This window comes from Salmo trutta, chromosome 5 (genome assembly GCF_901001165.1).
Source record: "Salmo trutta chromosome 5, fSalTru1.1, whole genome shotgun sequence".
Lineage (NCBI taxonomy): Eukaryota > Metazoa > Chordata > Actinopteri > Salmoniformes > Salmonidae > Salmo > Salmo trutta.
In genome coordinates, this window is record NC_042961.1 from 31,438,573 (window position 1) to 31,452,973 (window position 14,401).

At 42.4% G+C, this 14,401-nt stretch overlaps 1 protein-coding gene across 2 annotated transcripts in view; it reads left to right on the plus strand.

The window, feature by feature from the left end:
• ptk7b (protein tyrosine kinase 7b) overlaps window positions 1–14,401 on the plus strand; it is a 201,489-nt gene that overhangs the window by 172,535 nt on the left and 14,553 nt on the right. For both annotated transcript variants that reach the window (XM_029753378.1, XM_029753380.1), the window contains 6 exons: window positions 7,979–8,245; window positions 8,457–8,593; window positions 8,729–8,864; window positions 9,272–9,391; window positions 11,283–11,432; window positions 12,823–12,967. In XM_029753378.1, the coding sequence (XP_029609238.1) occupies window positions 7,979–8,245; window positions 8,457–8,593; window positions 8,729–8,864; window positions 9,272–9,391; window positions 11,283–11,432; window positions 12,823–12,967 (955 nt within the window). The remainder of the gene's footprint in view (window positions 1–7,978; window positions 8,246–8,456; window positions 8,594–8,728; window positions 8,865–9,271; window positions 9,392–11,282; window positions 11,433–12,822; window positions 12,968–14,401) is intronic.

Sequence of the window (14,401 nt, forward strand, 5' to 3'; positions counted from 1 at the left end):
AATGAACATGACCCAGGTAACGTTTGATTTCTGATGATGGATCAAGTGTCACACCCCTCCCAGTCCCTAGTGTACCTCGGTTACTGTGGCCCCCAGGACTTTGCACTGGGCCCCATACAGGGGCCTCTGCAGTCTTCACCCAGTGAACCACAGTCCATTTACATACCTTAATTCACCTAATCTGTTGTTAATCCCTGAAGGCATTAAACTGGAATTGTGTCACACCGACCCGGGTTCAGCGTTTTTGGGACAAGTTTAAACAGTCACTCTGTTTAAACACACACACACACAGGCATGGACAGGCGCACACAGGCACGCACGCACACACACTCCCTTTCATCTGCTGAAGAATGTGGTGCATTTTTCACATCTTGACTATAATGAGTCTCATGGCAGTCTATTCCCTATATAGTGCACTACCTTTGAAAAGGCGAGAGCTTGGGACTATAAGGTTCTATCTGCATTTTTTTCAAATTTTAGTTATTGACATAGCCTTATTCTGTTCTACGTTCTTTACCTGGATAGGACTCTAAATACCCAAATTCATGTTAAGTTCAAAAGAATACAAGATAAACATTTCTGACACCATTCAAACCATTGAGGGTTCAGAAATGTAAAGCCAATTCCCTCAGAATCATCTTTTTGCAGATAGAACCGTATAGTCCCAAGCTCTCGAAGGGCCCATTGGTCCCTGTTCAAAAGTTGTGCACTATGTAGGGAATAAGGTGTCATTTGGGACTGTGCTTGTGTTAACCTGGTAAGGATCAGGATCAAACTGGTGACCAGCTTTGAGAGGCATGTTTGGCCATACACAGCTAATGACTTCCAGTTAGGAGCTGCACCTACTGTAGTAGCTCACAGTAGTAATGAAAGAAAGAGAGGCAGTCTTGTGAGTCTTAACTGTAGAGCTCCTGATCACATTCCACTTACTGTATACAGAGCTGCCTGCCTGTTGGAATGGACGATATATGGCAGTGTCAGCCCCACACTCTCTCTCTCTCTCTCTCTCTCTCTCTCTCTCTCTCTTTCTCTCTCTCTCTCTCTCCTGCACTTTATCACTCCTTCACTCAGGGGCAGATATCTCCTGTGATAATCTCATTCCCTTATTGACAAACGCCCCAGCTGTATCCTCCACAGGCGGTGTGCTGCTTCCTGCGCTCCTCTTCTCAGCACCTCTCCTCCCTCAGAAGCTATTTCCTCCCCTGCTTCCTTCCTCCCTCCCGCCTTCCAGCTGTTTCAGACTCATTGTAGAGGCCACACACACACACACACACACACACATGAGCTCACATGCGTGCATGTACACACACACACACTATCATATATGGCTTTGTTAGAAAAGAGAATGTGGGCTGATTTGAATTGAGCAGTTAGACATGGGGTGGCATGTGGCAAGTTGACAGCAGCTGAGGTATGACCTAAATTGCCTCAATGAATATCAACTGGATTTGAGTAATTGTATGTCAAAAATAAATAAAAAACATGTCACTGGAGATAATTGTGTGTAAAAATACATGACATTGGAGATGAAAAAGTTTTAAAATGCAACGAAAAACAAAAATCGACGTTTCTGATTAGACAAGTCCAGGTAGTAAGTAGTACCTCCCTGTTTCATTCCATTTTCTGTAACTGGGCCCTAACTGTGTCTCATACAGGAGGTCTCTGCAGTCTTAACCCTAGTGAACCACAGCTCCATTTAAATACCTTAATTCACCTAATCTATTGCTAATCCCTTAAGGCAGTGGTTCCCAAACTGTGGGGCAGGCAGGGGGGAGAGGACTCGTTCCGGCTTTCAATTTACTCTTGAAAGTTGTAATAGTGGAATCCACAAGTTACAATTTCGAAATTGGGTAGGGCATCATCAGTTTTCCTCATCATGTCAGTCATTGTATACCTTAGAACTATTTATAACTTGTCAGAAATGTCCAGATCAGCCCATGTCAGCTAACGTTTTTTAGCTAGGTTTTTTTTGCCCATAGATTTTGTTGTAATGTTTGATACACATTAGACATGGCGAAATGTATATAATTGTAAGAAAATTAGATTTAAAATGGCATTGAAATATATAGTTGAAGTCGGAACTTAGGTTGGAATCATTAAAACTCGTTTTTCAACCACTCCACACATTTCTTGTTAACAAACTATAGTTTTGGCAAGTCGGTTAGGACATCTACTTTGTGCATGACACAAGTAATTTTTCCAACATTTGTTTACAGACAAATTATTTCACTTATAATTCACTGTATCACAATTCCAGTGGGTCAGAAGTTTACATTCACTAAGTTGACTGTGCCTTTAAACAGCTTGGAAAATTCCCAAAAATGATGTTATGGCTTTAGAAGCTTCTGATAGGCTGATTGACATCATTTGAGTCAATTGGAGGTGTACCTGTGGATGTATTTCAAGGCCTACCTTCAAACTCAGTGCCTCTTTGCTTGACATCATTGGAAAATCAAAAGAAATCAGCCAAGACATCAGAAGAAAAAGTGTAGCCCTCCACAAATCTGGTTCATCCTTGGGAGCAATTTCCAAATGCCTGAAGGTACCAGGTTCATCTGTACAAACAATAGTACGCAAGTTTAAATACCATGGGACCACGCAGCCGTCATACCGTTCAGGAAGGAGACGCGTTCTGTCTAGAGATGAAAGTACTTTGGTGCAAAAGGTGCAAATCAATCACAGAACAACAGCAAAGGACCTTGTGAATATGCTGGAGGAAACGGGTACAAAGTATCTATATCCACAGTAAATTGAATCCTATATCGACATAACCTGAAAGGCCGCTCAGCAAGGAAGAAGCCACTGCTCCAAAACCGCCATTAAAAAGCCAGACTACGGTTTGCAACTGCACATGGGGACAAAGATTGTACTTTTTGGAGAAATGTCCTCTGGTCTGATGAAACAAAAATAGAACTGTTTGGCCATAATGACCATCGTTATGTTTGGAGGAAAAAGGGGGATGCTTGCAAGCCAAAGAACACCATCCCAATCGTGAAGCACGGGGGTGGCAGCATCATGTTGTGGGGGTACTTTGCTGCAGGAGGGACTGGTGCACTTCACAAAATAGATGGCATCATGAGGCAGGAAAATTATGTGGATATATTGAAGCAACATCTCAAGACATCAGTCAGGAAGTTAAAGCTTGGTCGCAATTGGGTCTTCCAAATAGGCAATGACCCCAAGCATACTTGAATGGCAAAATGGCTTAAGGACAACAAAGTCAAGGTATTGGAGTGGCCATCACAAAGCCCTGACCTCAATCCTATAGAAAATCTGTGGGCAGAACTGAAAAAGCATGTGCGAACAAGGAGGCCTACAAACCTGACTCAGTTACACCAGCTCTGTCAGGAGGAATGGGCCAAAATTCACCCAACTTATTGTAGGAAGCTTGTGGAAGGCTACCAGAAATGTTTGACCCAAGTACAACAATTTAAAGGCAATGCTACCAAATACTAATTGAGTGCATGTAAACTTCTGACCCACTGGGAATGTGATGAAAGAAATAAAAGCTGAAATAAATCACTCTACTATTATTTTGACATTTCACATTCTTAAAATAAAGTGGTGATCCTACCTGACCTTATACAGGGCATTTTTTACTAGGATTAAATGTCAGGAATTGTAAAAAACTGAGTTGTAACGGCTGTCTGAAGAAGTAGACCAAGGCGCAGCGTGTTGAGTGCTCATATTTAATTTTAATCGAGACACTTTGAACAAAACAAGAAAATGACAGCCAAACAGTTCTGTCAGGTATAACAAAACACTAAACCAAAATTAACTACCCCAAACCCCAAAGGAAAACAGGCTGCCTAAGTATGACTCCCAATCAGCGACAACGATGTACAGCTGTCCCTGATTGAGAGCCATACCAGGCCAAAAACAAAGAAATACAAAGTATAGAAAAAAGGACATAGAATGCCCACCCAAATCACACCCTGACCAAACCTAAATAGAGACATAAAAAAGGCTCTCCCAGGTCAGGTCGTGACATGAGTTTAAATGTATTTGGCTAAGGTGTATGTAAACTTCCGACTTTAGCCTTCCCTGTAGCTCAGTTGGTAGAGCATGGTGTTTGCAACGCCAGGGTTGTGGGTTCGATTCCCACGGGGGGCCAGCACAGGAAAAAAAAAAAAATGTATGAAATGTATGCATTCACTACTGTAAGTCGCTCTGGATAAGAGCGTCTGCTAAATGACCAAAAATGTAAAAATGTAAAAAATGTTTAACTGTATGTTCCCCAATGCTGGAAGGGGGGCCTGAGTGAAAAAATTTGGGAACCCCTGCCTTAAGGCATTAAACTGGAATTGTGTCACACCAATCCGGGTTCAGCGTTTTTGGGACAAGTTTAACCCTTCACACTCGTACGTGTATACCAGTTGAAAATGGCCGATTTGGGCACTGATAAGCTCCTAAATTGGAACGTAGTGGCCATACAGTAACAAGCTATACATGACATCAGAACTCTGGCTCTGAATTTCACAACCGTTCTGAACTTGAGCACCGCACGCAACAAGAAGTTGCCCCCATCCCTCCCGGTAATTGTGCAACTTTTGCAAATGTTTTGTTGTCTGAATGAGGGAAATGCTGTAAATTAACAGGAATCTATGTATTTTGAAATATGAGACGTTGAGGATTATAATAAATACCGCTTTGATGTCATATAAGCAAGCCAAACACCCATGAGTCCAAATTTGCAGTTACAAGATGACATGGCATCATTCCCTGAGTTGTTGTTTGTTGTGAAGTCAACTATCCGTGGGACACGCACCTGAATGCACCCATGACTCCTTTCAATGCGCACTAAAATTGCGATCGGTTTCTCTGAATTGCCTTGTGAAAGCCTAACACTGTAAGATCATATTTTATAATTTAGCTAGTCATATTGGCAAAAGAACAAGCTTTGAAGTCATGCCCACCTGACCCAGATTGTTATTTATAATGGGACTGTTTTTGGATTGCGTAAACAATAACAGTATTTGTGTGATGGCGGGGATGCAGGGTTGTGTTCCAAACAAAACAACTACAAGTGTGCTTGCTCTAGTTCCTCAACGGCACAGCTAGGAGAGCAAAAATAAAAGTACCTTATAGTTGAAGTTTCTTCTTTGGGTCATAAAAGTGCATTGGAATTATTTAGGAACTGTGCATACTTTGGAGAGGTGTGTGGCCACTTGGAAACACCAGTTAGTCCTCTCACTCCAACCCTTGTAATTTTAGTTGTCTTATGTTGCACCAACCCCACATTTTCCAGGAATAGTCTTATGTGACATATTTTGTTATCAACAAATGCGGCGAAAAGTAAAGTCAATGTAAAATGCACATAAAATCAACAGTGGAATGTTTGGACTAATCATTTCCCCAATTATCTCAAAACTACTGTTCCCTTTCAATTGCTACCATGGTTATGCATATGCTTTTCATATTTCTTCTGTAAGAAACATATCAATTTACACCTATCCATATAGGCCAATTCCAACAAGTGTAAAAGTTTAAACAGTCCCTCTGTGTCAGCCCCAACACACACACACACACACACACACACACACACACACACACACACACACACACACACACACACACACAGGCATGCCCACACACACAAAGCTCTCTTTCATCTGCTGAAGAATGTGGTGCGTTTTTTCCCCTCTTAACTCTAATGACTTTATTTCAAATGGCACCCTATTCCCTATATAGTGCACTACCTTTGACAAGGGCCCATAGGGCTCTGGTCAAAAGTAATGCACTAGGTAGGGAATAGGGTGTCATTTGGAACTCTTTTTATGTTAACCTGGTAAGGATCAGGTTCGAAGGTTCGAAGAGGTCTTGAAAAGGAAGGGTCAACACTGCAAATATTGACTCTTTGCATCAACTTCATGTAATTGTCAATAAAAGCCTTTGACACGTATGAAATGCTTGTAGTTATACTTCATTCTTCCATAGTAACATCTGACAAAAATATCTAAAGACACTGAGGCAGCCGACTTTGAAATTAATATTTGGGTCATTCTCAAAACTTTTGGCCACGACTGTATACAGTCAGACATACATAGACCGGGGTTCAAACACAATTTTAAATAATTTCAAATACTTTAGCTGGGCTTGAGCTTTCCTGGAGCAATACAACCAATAGGATAGAAGCAAAAATGCAGACCACACATCTGGCACTCCAGGCAGTGTAAAGCAAATGCTCAAAGTATATGGAAGATAGTATTTGAAAACTGTAACGTCTTCTTCCAACTCACACTCCCAAACACGTAGATCCCCTGGACACAGCTCACTTTCCAGCCCACTTTCCAGCTCACACTCTCAAACACATAGATCCCCTGAACGCAGCTCACTCTCCAGATCCCAATCACCTGAATTCTGATCACCTGTTCACACACCTGTATGACATTATTACATACTATTTAGTTCAGTTCTTTGCACCCCATCATTCTGAGGTATTGTTTGTTTTGTGACACACTTCTATTTGGAGCGCTGTGTTTCCCCATAATGTATCCTCACGCGTATGATCGTTTTTGTCTGCCTCATTAACGACGCCTTTTGCATATTCCCTGCCTGTACCTTAGCCTATCGGATTTCCTGTTATCAACCTATTGCCTGATCTCCCGGACGACGTTTCTAGCCTCTTGCCTGCCTGTACTGTTGCCTTTTTAGACCCCCTGTGTATGACCTTCTGCCTGCCCCTGGACCCAGATACCTGCCTCCTCCTGTGGTCCTTCACAATAAACACCTGCTGCGCCCTGTGCTTGAAACCCGCTCTCGGTCTCCCATCGTGTTCATTACAAATACAATTCAGGATTTGTCCTCTAATTGCTGTGACCCCTTGACTTTTTCCACATTTTGTTACGTTACAGCCTTATTCTAAAATTGATTAAATAGTTTATTTTTCTCATCAATCTACACACAATACCCCATAATGACAAAGCAAAAACAGGTTTTGAATTTTACATTTCTTTTTTCTTTTTTTTTACTGAAATATTTCATTTACATAAGTATTGAGACCCTTTACTCAGTATTTTGTTGAAGCACCTTTGGCAGCAATTACAGACGAAAATCTCCTTGGGTATGATGCCAGAAGCTTGGCACACCTGTATTTGGGGAGTTTTTCCCATTCTTCTCTGCAGATCCTCTCAAGCACTGTCAGGTTGGATGTGGAGCATTGCTGCACAGCTATTTTCAGGTCTCTCCAGAGATGTTCGATCGGGTTCTAGTCTGGGCTCTGGCTGGGCCACTCAAGTACATTCAGAGACTTGTCCCGAAGCCACTCCTGCATTGTCTCGGCTGTGTGCTTAGGGTCGTTGTCCTGTTGGGAGGTCAACCTTTGCCCCAGTCTGAGGTCCTGAGTGCTCTGGAGCAGGTTTTCATCAAGGAACACTGGACTTTGCTCTGTTCATCTTTCCCTTGATCCTGACTAGTCTCCCAGTCCCTGCCACTGAAAAACATCCCCATAATATGATGCTACCACTACCATGCTTCACCGTAGGGATGGTGCCAGGTTTCCTCCAGATCTGACGCTTGGCATTCAGGCCAGAGTACAATCTTGGTTTCATCAGACCAGAGAATCTTGTTTCTCATGGTCTGAAAGTCCTTTAGGTGCCTTTGGCAAACTCCAAGCGGGCTGTCATGTGCCTTTTACTGAGGAGTGGCTTCCGTCTGGCATCCCTGAATAGCATTTCAGACTGAAGACAAGTATGCTAATGCCTCTGAAATTCTAATTCGAAAAATTCTTCATTGGCATGAAACACATTTTGATTATTATCTCCTGAGACTACAGTAGTTTAAATGGGAATCAATTTGAGCATTAAAATAATGCCTCATACTCTCTTTCTCAATGTCTCTCTCTCCCTCTCTTCCTCCCTCTGCCACTCTCCCACACCCTCACACTCCCACATTCTGCCTCCCCCTCTCTCTCTCTCTCTCTCTCTCTCTCTCTCTCTCTTCCTGTCTCTCTCTCTCTCTTTCCCTCTCCCTATTACAGAGATTGAGGATATGTCCCCCAGACAGTCCCGGGTCTTCACAGCAGACACCATGCAGCGTGTGCCCTGTACGGCCCCACGTGGAAAGCCCCAGCCTGAGGTGTGGTGGGAGCGGGAAGGGGTGCGCGTCCCCACGGAGGGACGGGTGTACCAGGAGGGCAGTGAGCTGGTCTTCAGCCCCACCGAGCAGGGCGACTCAGGCTCCTACACATGCGTGGCCCAAAACAAGGCGGGCCGCAAGACCCAGGAGCTGACCTTCACAGTGGCCAGTGAGTCAGGCCACCGTCTTCTGACCTATTACATCATGGCTAGGGCCAGCAGTGTGTCCTGACCATGCAAAACTCTGGTCCCTATTGTAGGGTTGTGCTTTAGTCATTACTGGTCCATTCTGTTCCTAAGCAAGGGGTCAATTTGGGATTCAGCATGATTGACGCTGGCTTCTACTACAGTAGTAATTCTTAATTTGTGTGTGTGATTCAGCTGCCCCAGTGTGGGTAACCAAGCCCCAGGACAGCTACCTGGAAGAGGGAAGACCAGGCTACCTCCATTGCCACGCTCAGGCTACCCCTGAGCCTGAGGTCACGTGGCACCGAAACAGCATTATGGTCATGCCTGAGGTCAGTATCTCTATTTCTCTTTCTATCACACACAGAGACATGCGCATACACACACACACACACACACACGTACAAATACTGTATCTAGGCCATTCCTCTCCATTCTCTTACCCTTCTCCCTCTCTTCTTTATCAGGACCCACGCTTTACAGTGTTCCCCAATGGTACTCTGCGCATCAATAATGTGGAGGTGTATGATGGTCAGATGTATGCCTGTGTGAGCAGGACAGAGGGAGGCAAGCTGTCTGGAAATGCCAGAGTCTATGTACTGGGTGAGCTGGATCTACATGGTGTGTGTGTGTGTGTGTGTGTGTGTGTGCGTGTGCGTGTGCGTGTGCATGCGTGTGCGCATGGGAGAGAGCATGTGTGTGATGTGATCAGCCAGTTTAATTAAGTTTAACCTTAGATTTTCCTCTGGTGCTGCTGTTCTAGAGTTGTTAACATGGATTGTCTAATTCCTGACTTGCTTTGTCTACCTTGTCTTTGTTTTGGTGATCTAAGATCCTGATAACCTTGTGATTCTTCATTCAGCCATATGAGCGTGTGTGCTTGCATCTGCATGTTCTTAAATGTGTCTGAACATGCTGTAAATAGCTTTGTATAGTGTACCTGGGACCAGGCTACTCTCTCTTAGCTGTGTGGATAATGGTGTGTTTGACCTTTTACCTGTGTGTTCCAGAGAAACTGAAGTTCACCCCTACGCCCCAGCCATCTCAGTGCCTGGAGCTGGACAAGGAGGTCAACATCCAGTGTTCTGCCACAGGCAGAGAGACCCCCACCATCAAATGGACCAAAGCAGGTGAGTGCAGGGTGGTCCTACTCAGTGCTAGACCACAATATCCTAGATGCCATTTCCTGCCATTGTGCCCTTGAGAAAGGCACTTAACCCTTAAACTGCTCCAGGGGCGCAGGACTGAGCCTGGCCCTGTGTTCCAACCTCTACGTGGGTGTGTGTATGTGTGTTTCCAGGGGTTGGGATAAAGCCATTGTCACAGGTCACAGAAATAAAAAAAAATACAAATCTCTGTCCTGTGAAAATAGACAATAAAATCTTCTTAGAACATCAGATTATGGATAATGTTAGAATACAGAATCATTACAGAAGGAATGCATTGTAGATATAATCAGATGAATGACATGTGAAGACAAGATTACATATGATAATTTCCCGTCATTTGCATTGCCTATGTTAGAGGAGATTACTTCATCCATTTAGGGTTTATCCTATTGTGATTATGTCCCCAAAAAACATTGTGAAATACAATGCTATCACCTCTATTGGTTATAGGCCTACATTATTGGCTGCATAGAAGCAGTCTACCGTATTCAGAACTGGATAATAATTGCTTAATTTGCCTCCTAAAATAATATAAAAATGCTACTGTTTGTTCTATCTCTCATAAAGCTGTGATTGAGAACAGCCTATTCCTAGGCTTAGGCTATAGACTTTCGTTCTTGTTCTTTGTTAAAGCCACAACTTCGTAGGCTAGAATATTTGGGAAATAAGCTAATCTGCCCTACAAACGCAAAACGGCGCAACTACGAATTTGGTCAAAAGTCTTTGATCTGTCGGAATGGCCAGGTATATTATCTGATTAATGTGGTATTTAGTTTCCTGACACAAGAACAATCCACTTGATCAGAATATATCATTTCAGTATCAGAAATTGCTGTCTGTCTAGACAGAAAAATACTTTGAAGTCAGATTTTGCAGTAAAAAAAGTTATGTAATTACTGTGTTTTGCCTTTGTAGGTCAGTTTACTGTTCATGACTTTAACTTGTATTATAAGCCTAGAAGAAGCATAGGAAATTGGCCATTTGGTTTTCAACCTGTCATGCAAGGATTTTCCCTCTCACGTTATTAGTCCTCTGGCTACCTTGCCTTTTTAGGCTATTCAAATATGTTTTTGAGATGGAACTCCGTTACATTCATTGTTTGATTAGGATGCATAAAACGATGAAGCGTAGCCTTCCGTCATATTCGTAGCCTATCAAATGGAGAGAGAAAGGAATATAGTTTTCTTTTTAAACAGATATATACACAAGTTAAGGAGTGTCCATTATTTTTTTTTAAATATATACGTTTATTATATAGCCTAATGCCCATGAATCCGACAGAGAGAGAGAGAGAGAAATAATATTTTCTGACTGAACATTTTTGTGCTGCTTTGGTGGAATTCTCCTCTCTGTCTGGCCTACATTCCTCTCTTGCATTCTGCAGGCTATATAACTTATTTATTGAAATAGGTTATAGCAAATAGGAATAGATTAGTCGGAATGTCACTTGTGTGCTGTGCTCTGCGAGTCTCTGTTTTTTACTGTGCAGCGCCAGTATAGTTCAAATAGGCTAAACCATCGTCTGTCACATCAATTAGTCGTCACCATCGACGATGGCTGTCAATAATTACATTTACATTTAAGTCATTTAGCAGAATAATTGTTGATAGACGACGGTATATCATCCAAGCCTACATCCATTACACTCATAACCTTTTCACATTACTGAGTCAAGCTGTACTGCACTGACCTGGATGCACATCCACCACAGTTGCACTGGAAAGGACCATATTAAAGGAACATATCCAACCAAGTATGTATCGGGACAGCACGATAGTGGGAAAAGGGTATCACAGTACTGTAGTTTCTCAGCCCCCATTGAGCTCCTCTCTGACACTGTCGCCCCGTACAGATGGTGGAGAGCTGCTTAATCATGTAGAGATGAGGAATAGCCAGCTCCACTTCACCAAAGTGACGCGCAGCGACGCAGGAAACTACACCTGTATCGCCTCCAACAGCCTACAGGGGGAGATCAGAGCCATGGTCAGCCTCACTGTGGCAGGTAGGCGTGTGTGTTTGTGCGTGTTTGTGCGTGTGTGCGTTTGAGTGTGTGTGTGTGTGTGTGTGTGTATGTGTTTGATTAACTGTAGTTCACTTTGTATTTTCCTTTGCAAAAGCAAAAGAGACTGTGCACAGCAGTGTGTCTAGAGGAGATCCAGGTGCTGGTTCAAATCAAATCAAAATCAAATTTTATTGGTCACATACACATATTTAGCAGATTGTGGGTTATTGCGGGTGTAATGCTTGTGTTCCTAGCTCCAACAGTGCAGTAGTATCTTACAATACACAACAATACACACAAATCTAAAATTAAAATAATGGAATTAATAAATATATAAATATTAGATTGAGCAATGTCGGAGTGGCATTGACTAAAATACAGTACAATAGAATACAGTATATACATATGAGATGAGTAAAGCAGTATGTAAACATTTTTTTAACATTATTAAAGTGACTAGTGTTCCATTATTGAAGTGGTTCCAAGTCTATGTACATAGGGCAGCAGCCTCTAAGGTGCAGGATTGCACCATTGTCGATGTGTTTGTCTATTTCATTAATCCTTGCGTTAGCCGGCTAGTGATGGCTATTTAACTGGTTTTGGCTGGAGCAACTAATTGACGACTGACCTTGACTTCAATAAAATAAAATAAAAACATTTAATCATGCACCTTGCAATAAAAAAAGAAAAAAGTCACGGACATTCGTCTACTGGTGTGCGTTTTTTACACTAGTTTTAGGTTTGTATTTTCCTTACCGTCCTCATCATAATGGCAATCCTTTGGGATTACTGTTTGTCTCTTCTCTTAGTTGATGCACTGCTTATAATCAGCTTTCCAATGACCATTGTCGATGTGCTTGTCTATTTCATTAATCCTTGCGTTAGAAGGCCATCTGGCTTCCATGTAATGAACTCCATTAGGTGTTGACACTTGTGGTTGACACAAAGAAAGCCCACCGCAATGTAGAACTAGCTGTTCGATATGGACAAAAATCTCATATTGTTATAAATTGCCTGAATTGATGCGATAACGATAAATAGAACGATAAGTTTACAACATTAATGTGCAGCACTGTTTTTTTTTATTATCCTTTAAACGACTACTACTAGTTTGATGATTGTAGCCATCAATTGTCCCATTAATAATCACCCAGATCAGCAAAAGTATTTAATTTCAAATGTAACATTTCTCTAGTATAGGCTACTTATCGCAATGAACGATATCAGCAAAATGCCTGTGATAATCTGTATGGTCGGTGTCGATCATTTTCGGTTTATTGTCCCAGCTCTACCACAATGTCACCACAGTGAGTCTATAGGAAATCAGTTTCCTGAACTTTGTTTAGAGATGGAGTGTGGTATATTAACTGCGGTGTGTGTGTGTGTGTAGTGTATATCCGCTTTAAGCTGGAGCCAGAGAACACCACAGTGTACCAGGGCCACACAGCCATCCTACACTGCCAGGCCACAGCAGACCCTGAGCCCCGCGTCCAGTGGATGGTCAAGGATAAGGTGCTGGACACCAGCAGGAGAAGGTAAGGCTTTACCCACAGAGACGATAATAACACACACACGACAACATTGTCTTCCTTTGTGGTGCTGTGGAAGAAAAAAAGCACTGGGTTGTATTGACACAAGTTGTAACATAACATACACCACCGTTCAAAAGTTTGGGGGTCACTTAGAAGTGTCCTTGTTTTCGAAAGAAAAGCAACAAAAAAAGTGTCCATTAAAATAACATCAAATTGATCAGAAATACAGTGTAGACATTGTTAATGTTGTAAATGACTATTGTAGCTAGAAACGGCTGATTTTTTTATGAAATATCTACATAGGCGTACAGAGGCCCATTATCAGCAACCATCACTCCAGTGTTCCAATGACACGTTGTGTTAGCTAATCCAAGTTTATAATTTTAAAAGGCTAATTGATCATTAGAAAACCCTTTTACAATTATGTTAGCATAGATGAAAACTGTTGTGCTGTTTAAAGAAGCAATTCAACTGGCCTTCTTTAGACTAGTTGAGTATCTGGAGCGTCAGCATTTGTGGGTTCGATTATAGGCTCAAAATGGCCAGAAACAAATAACTTTCTTCTGAAACTCGTCAAGTCTATTATTTCTCTGAGAAATGAAGGCTATTCCATGCAGGAAATTGCCAAGAAACTGAAGATCTCATACAACGCTGTGTACAGTTGTGGCCAAAATTTTTGAGAATGACACAAATATTAATTTTGACAAAGTCTGCTGCCTCAGTTTGTATGATGGCAATTTGCATATACTCCAGAATGTTATGAAGAGTGATCAGATGAATTGCAATTAATTGCAAAGTCCCTCTTTGCCATGCAAATTAACTGAATCCCAGAAAAATAATTCCACTGAATTTCAGCCCTGCCACAAAAGGACCAGCTGACATCATGTCAGTGATTCTCTCATTAACACAGGTGTGAGTGTTGATGAGGACAAGGCTGGAGATCACTCTGTCATGCTGATGGAGTTCGAATAACAGACTGGAAGCTTCAAAAGGAGGGTGGTGCTTGGAATCATTGTTCTTCCTCTGTCATCCATGGTTACCTGCAAGGAAACACGTGCCGTCATCATTGATTTGCACAAAAAGGGCTTCACAGGCAAGGATATTGCTGCCAGTAAGATTGCACCTAAATCAACCATTTATCGGATCATCAAGAACTTCAAGGAGAGCGGTTCAATTGTTGTGAAGGCGGCTTCAGGGCACCCAAGAAAGTCCAGCAAGCATGATTCAGCTGCGGGATCGGGGCACCACCAGTACAGAGCTTGCTCAGGAATGGCAGCAGGCCGGTGTGAGTGCATCTGCACGCACAGTGAGGTGAAGAATTTTGGAGGATGGCCTGGTGTCAAGAAGGGCAGCAAAGAAGACACTTCTCTCCAGGAAAAGCATCAGAGACAGACTGATATTCTGCAAAAGGTACATGGATTGGACTGCTGAGGACTG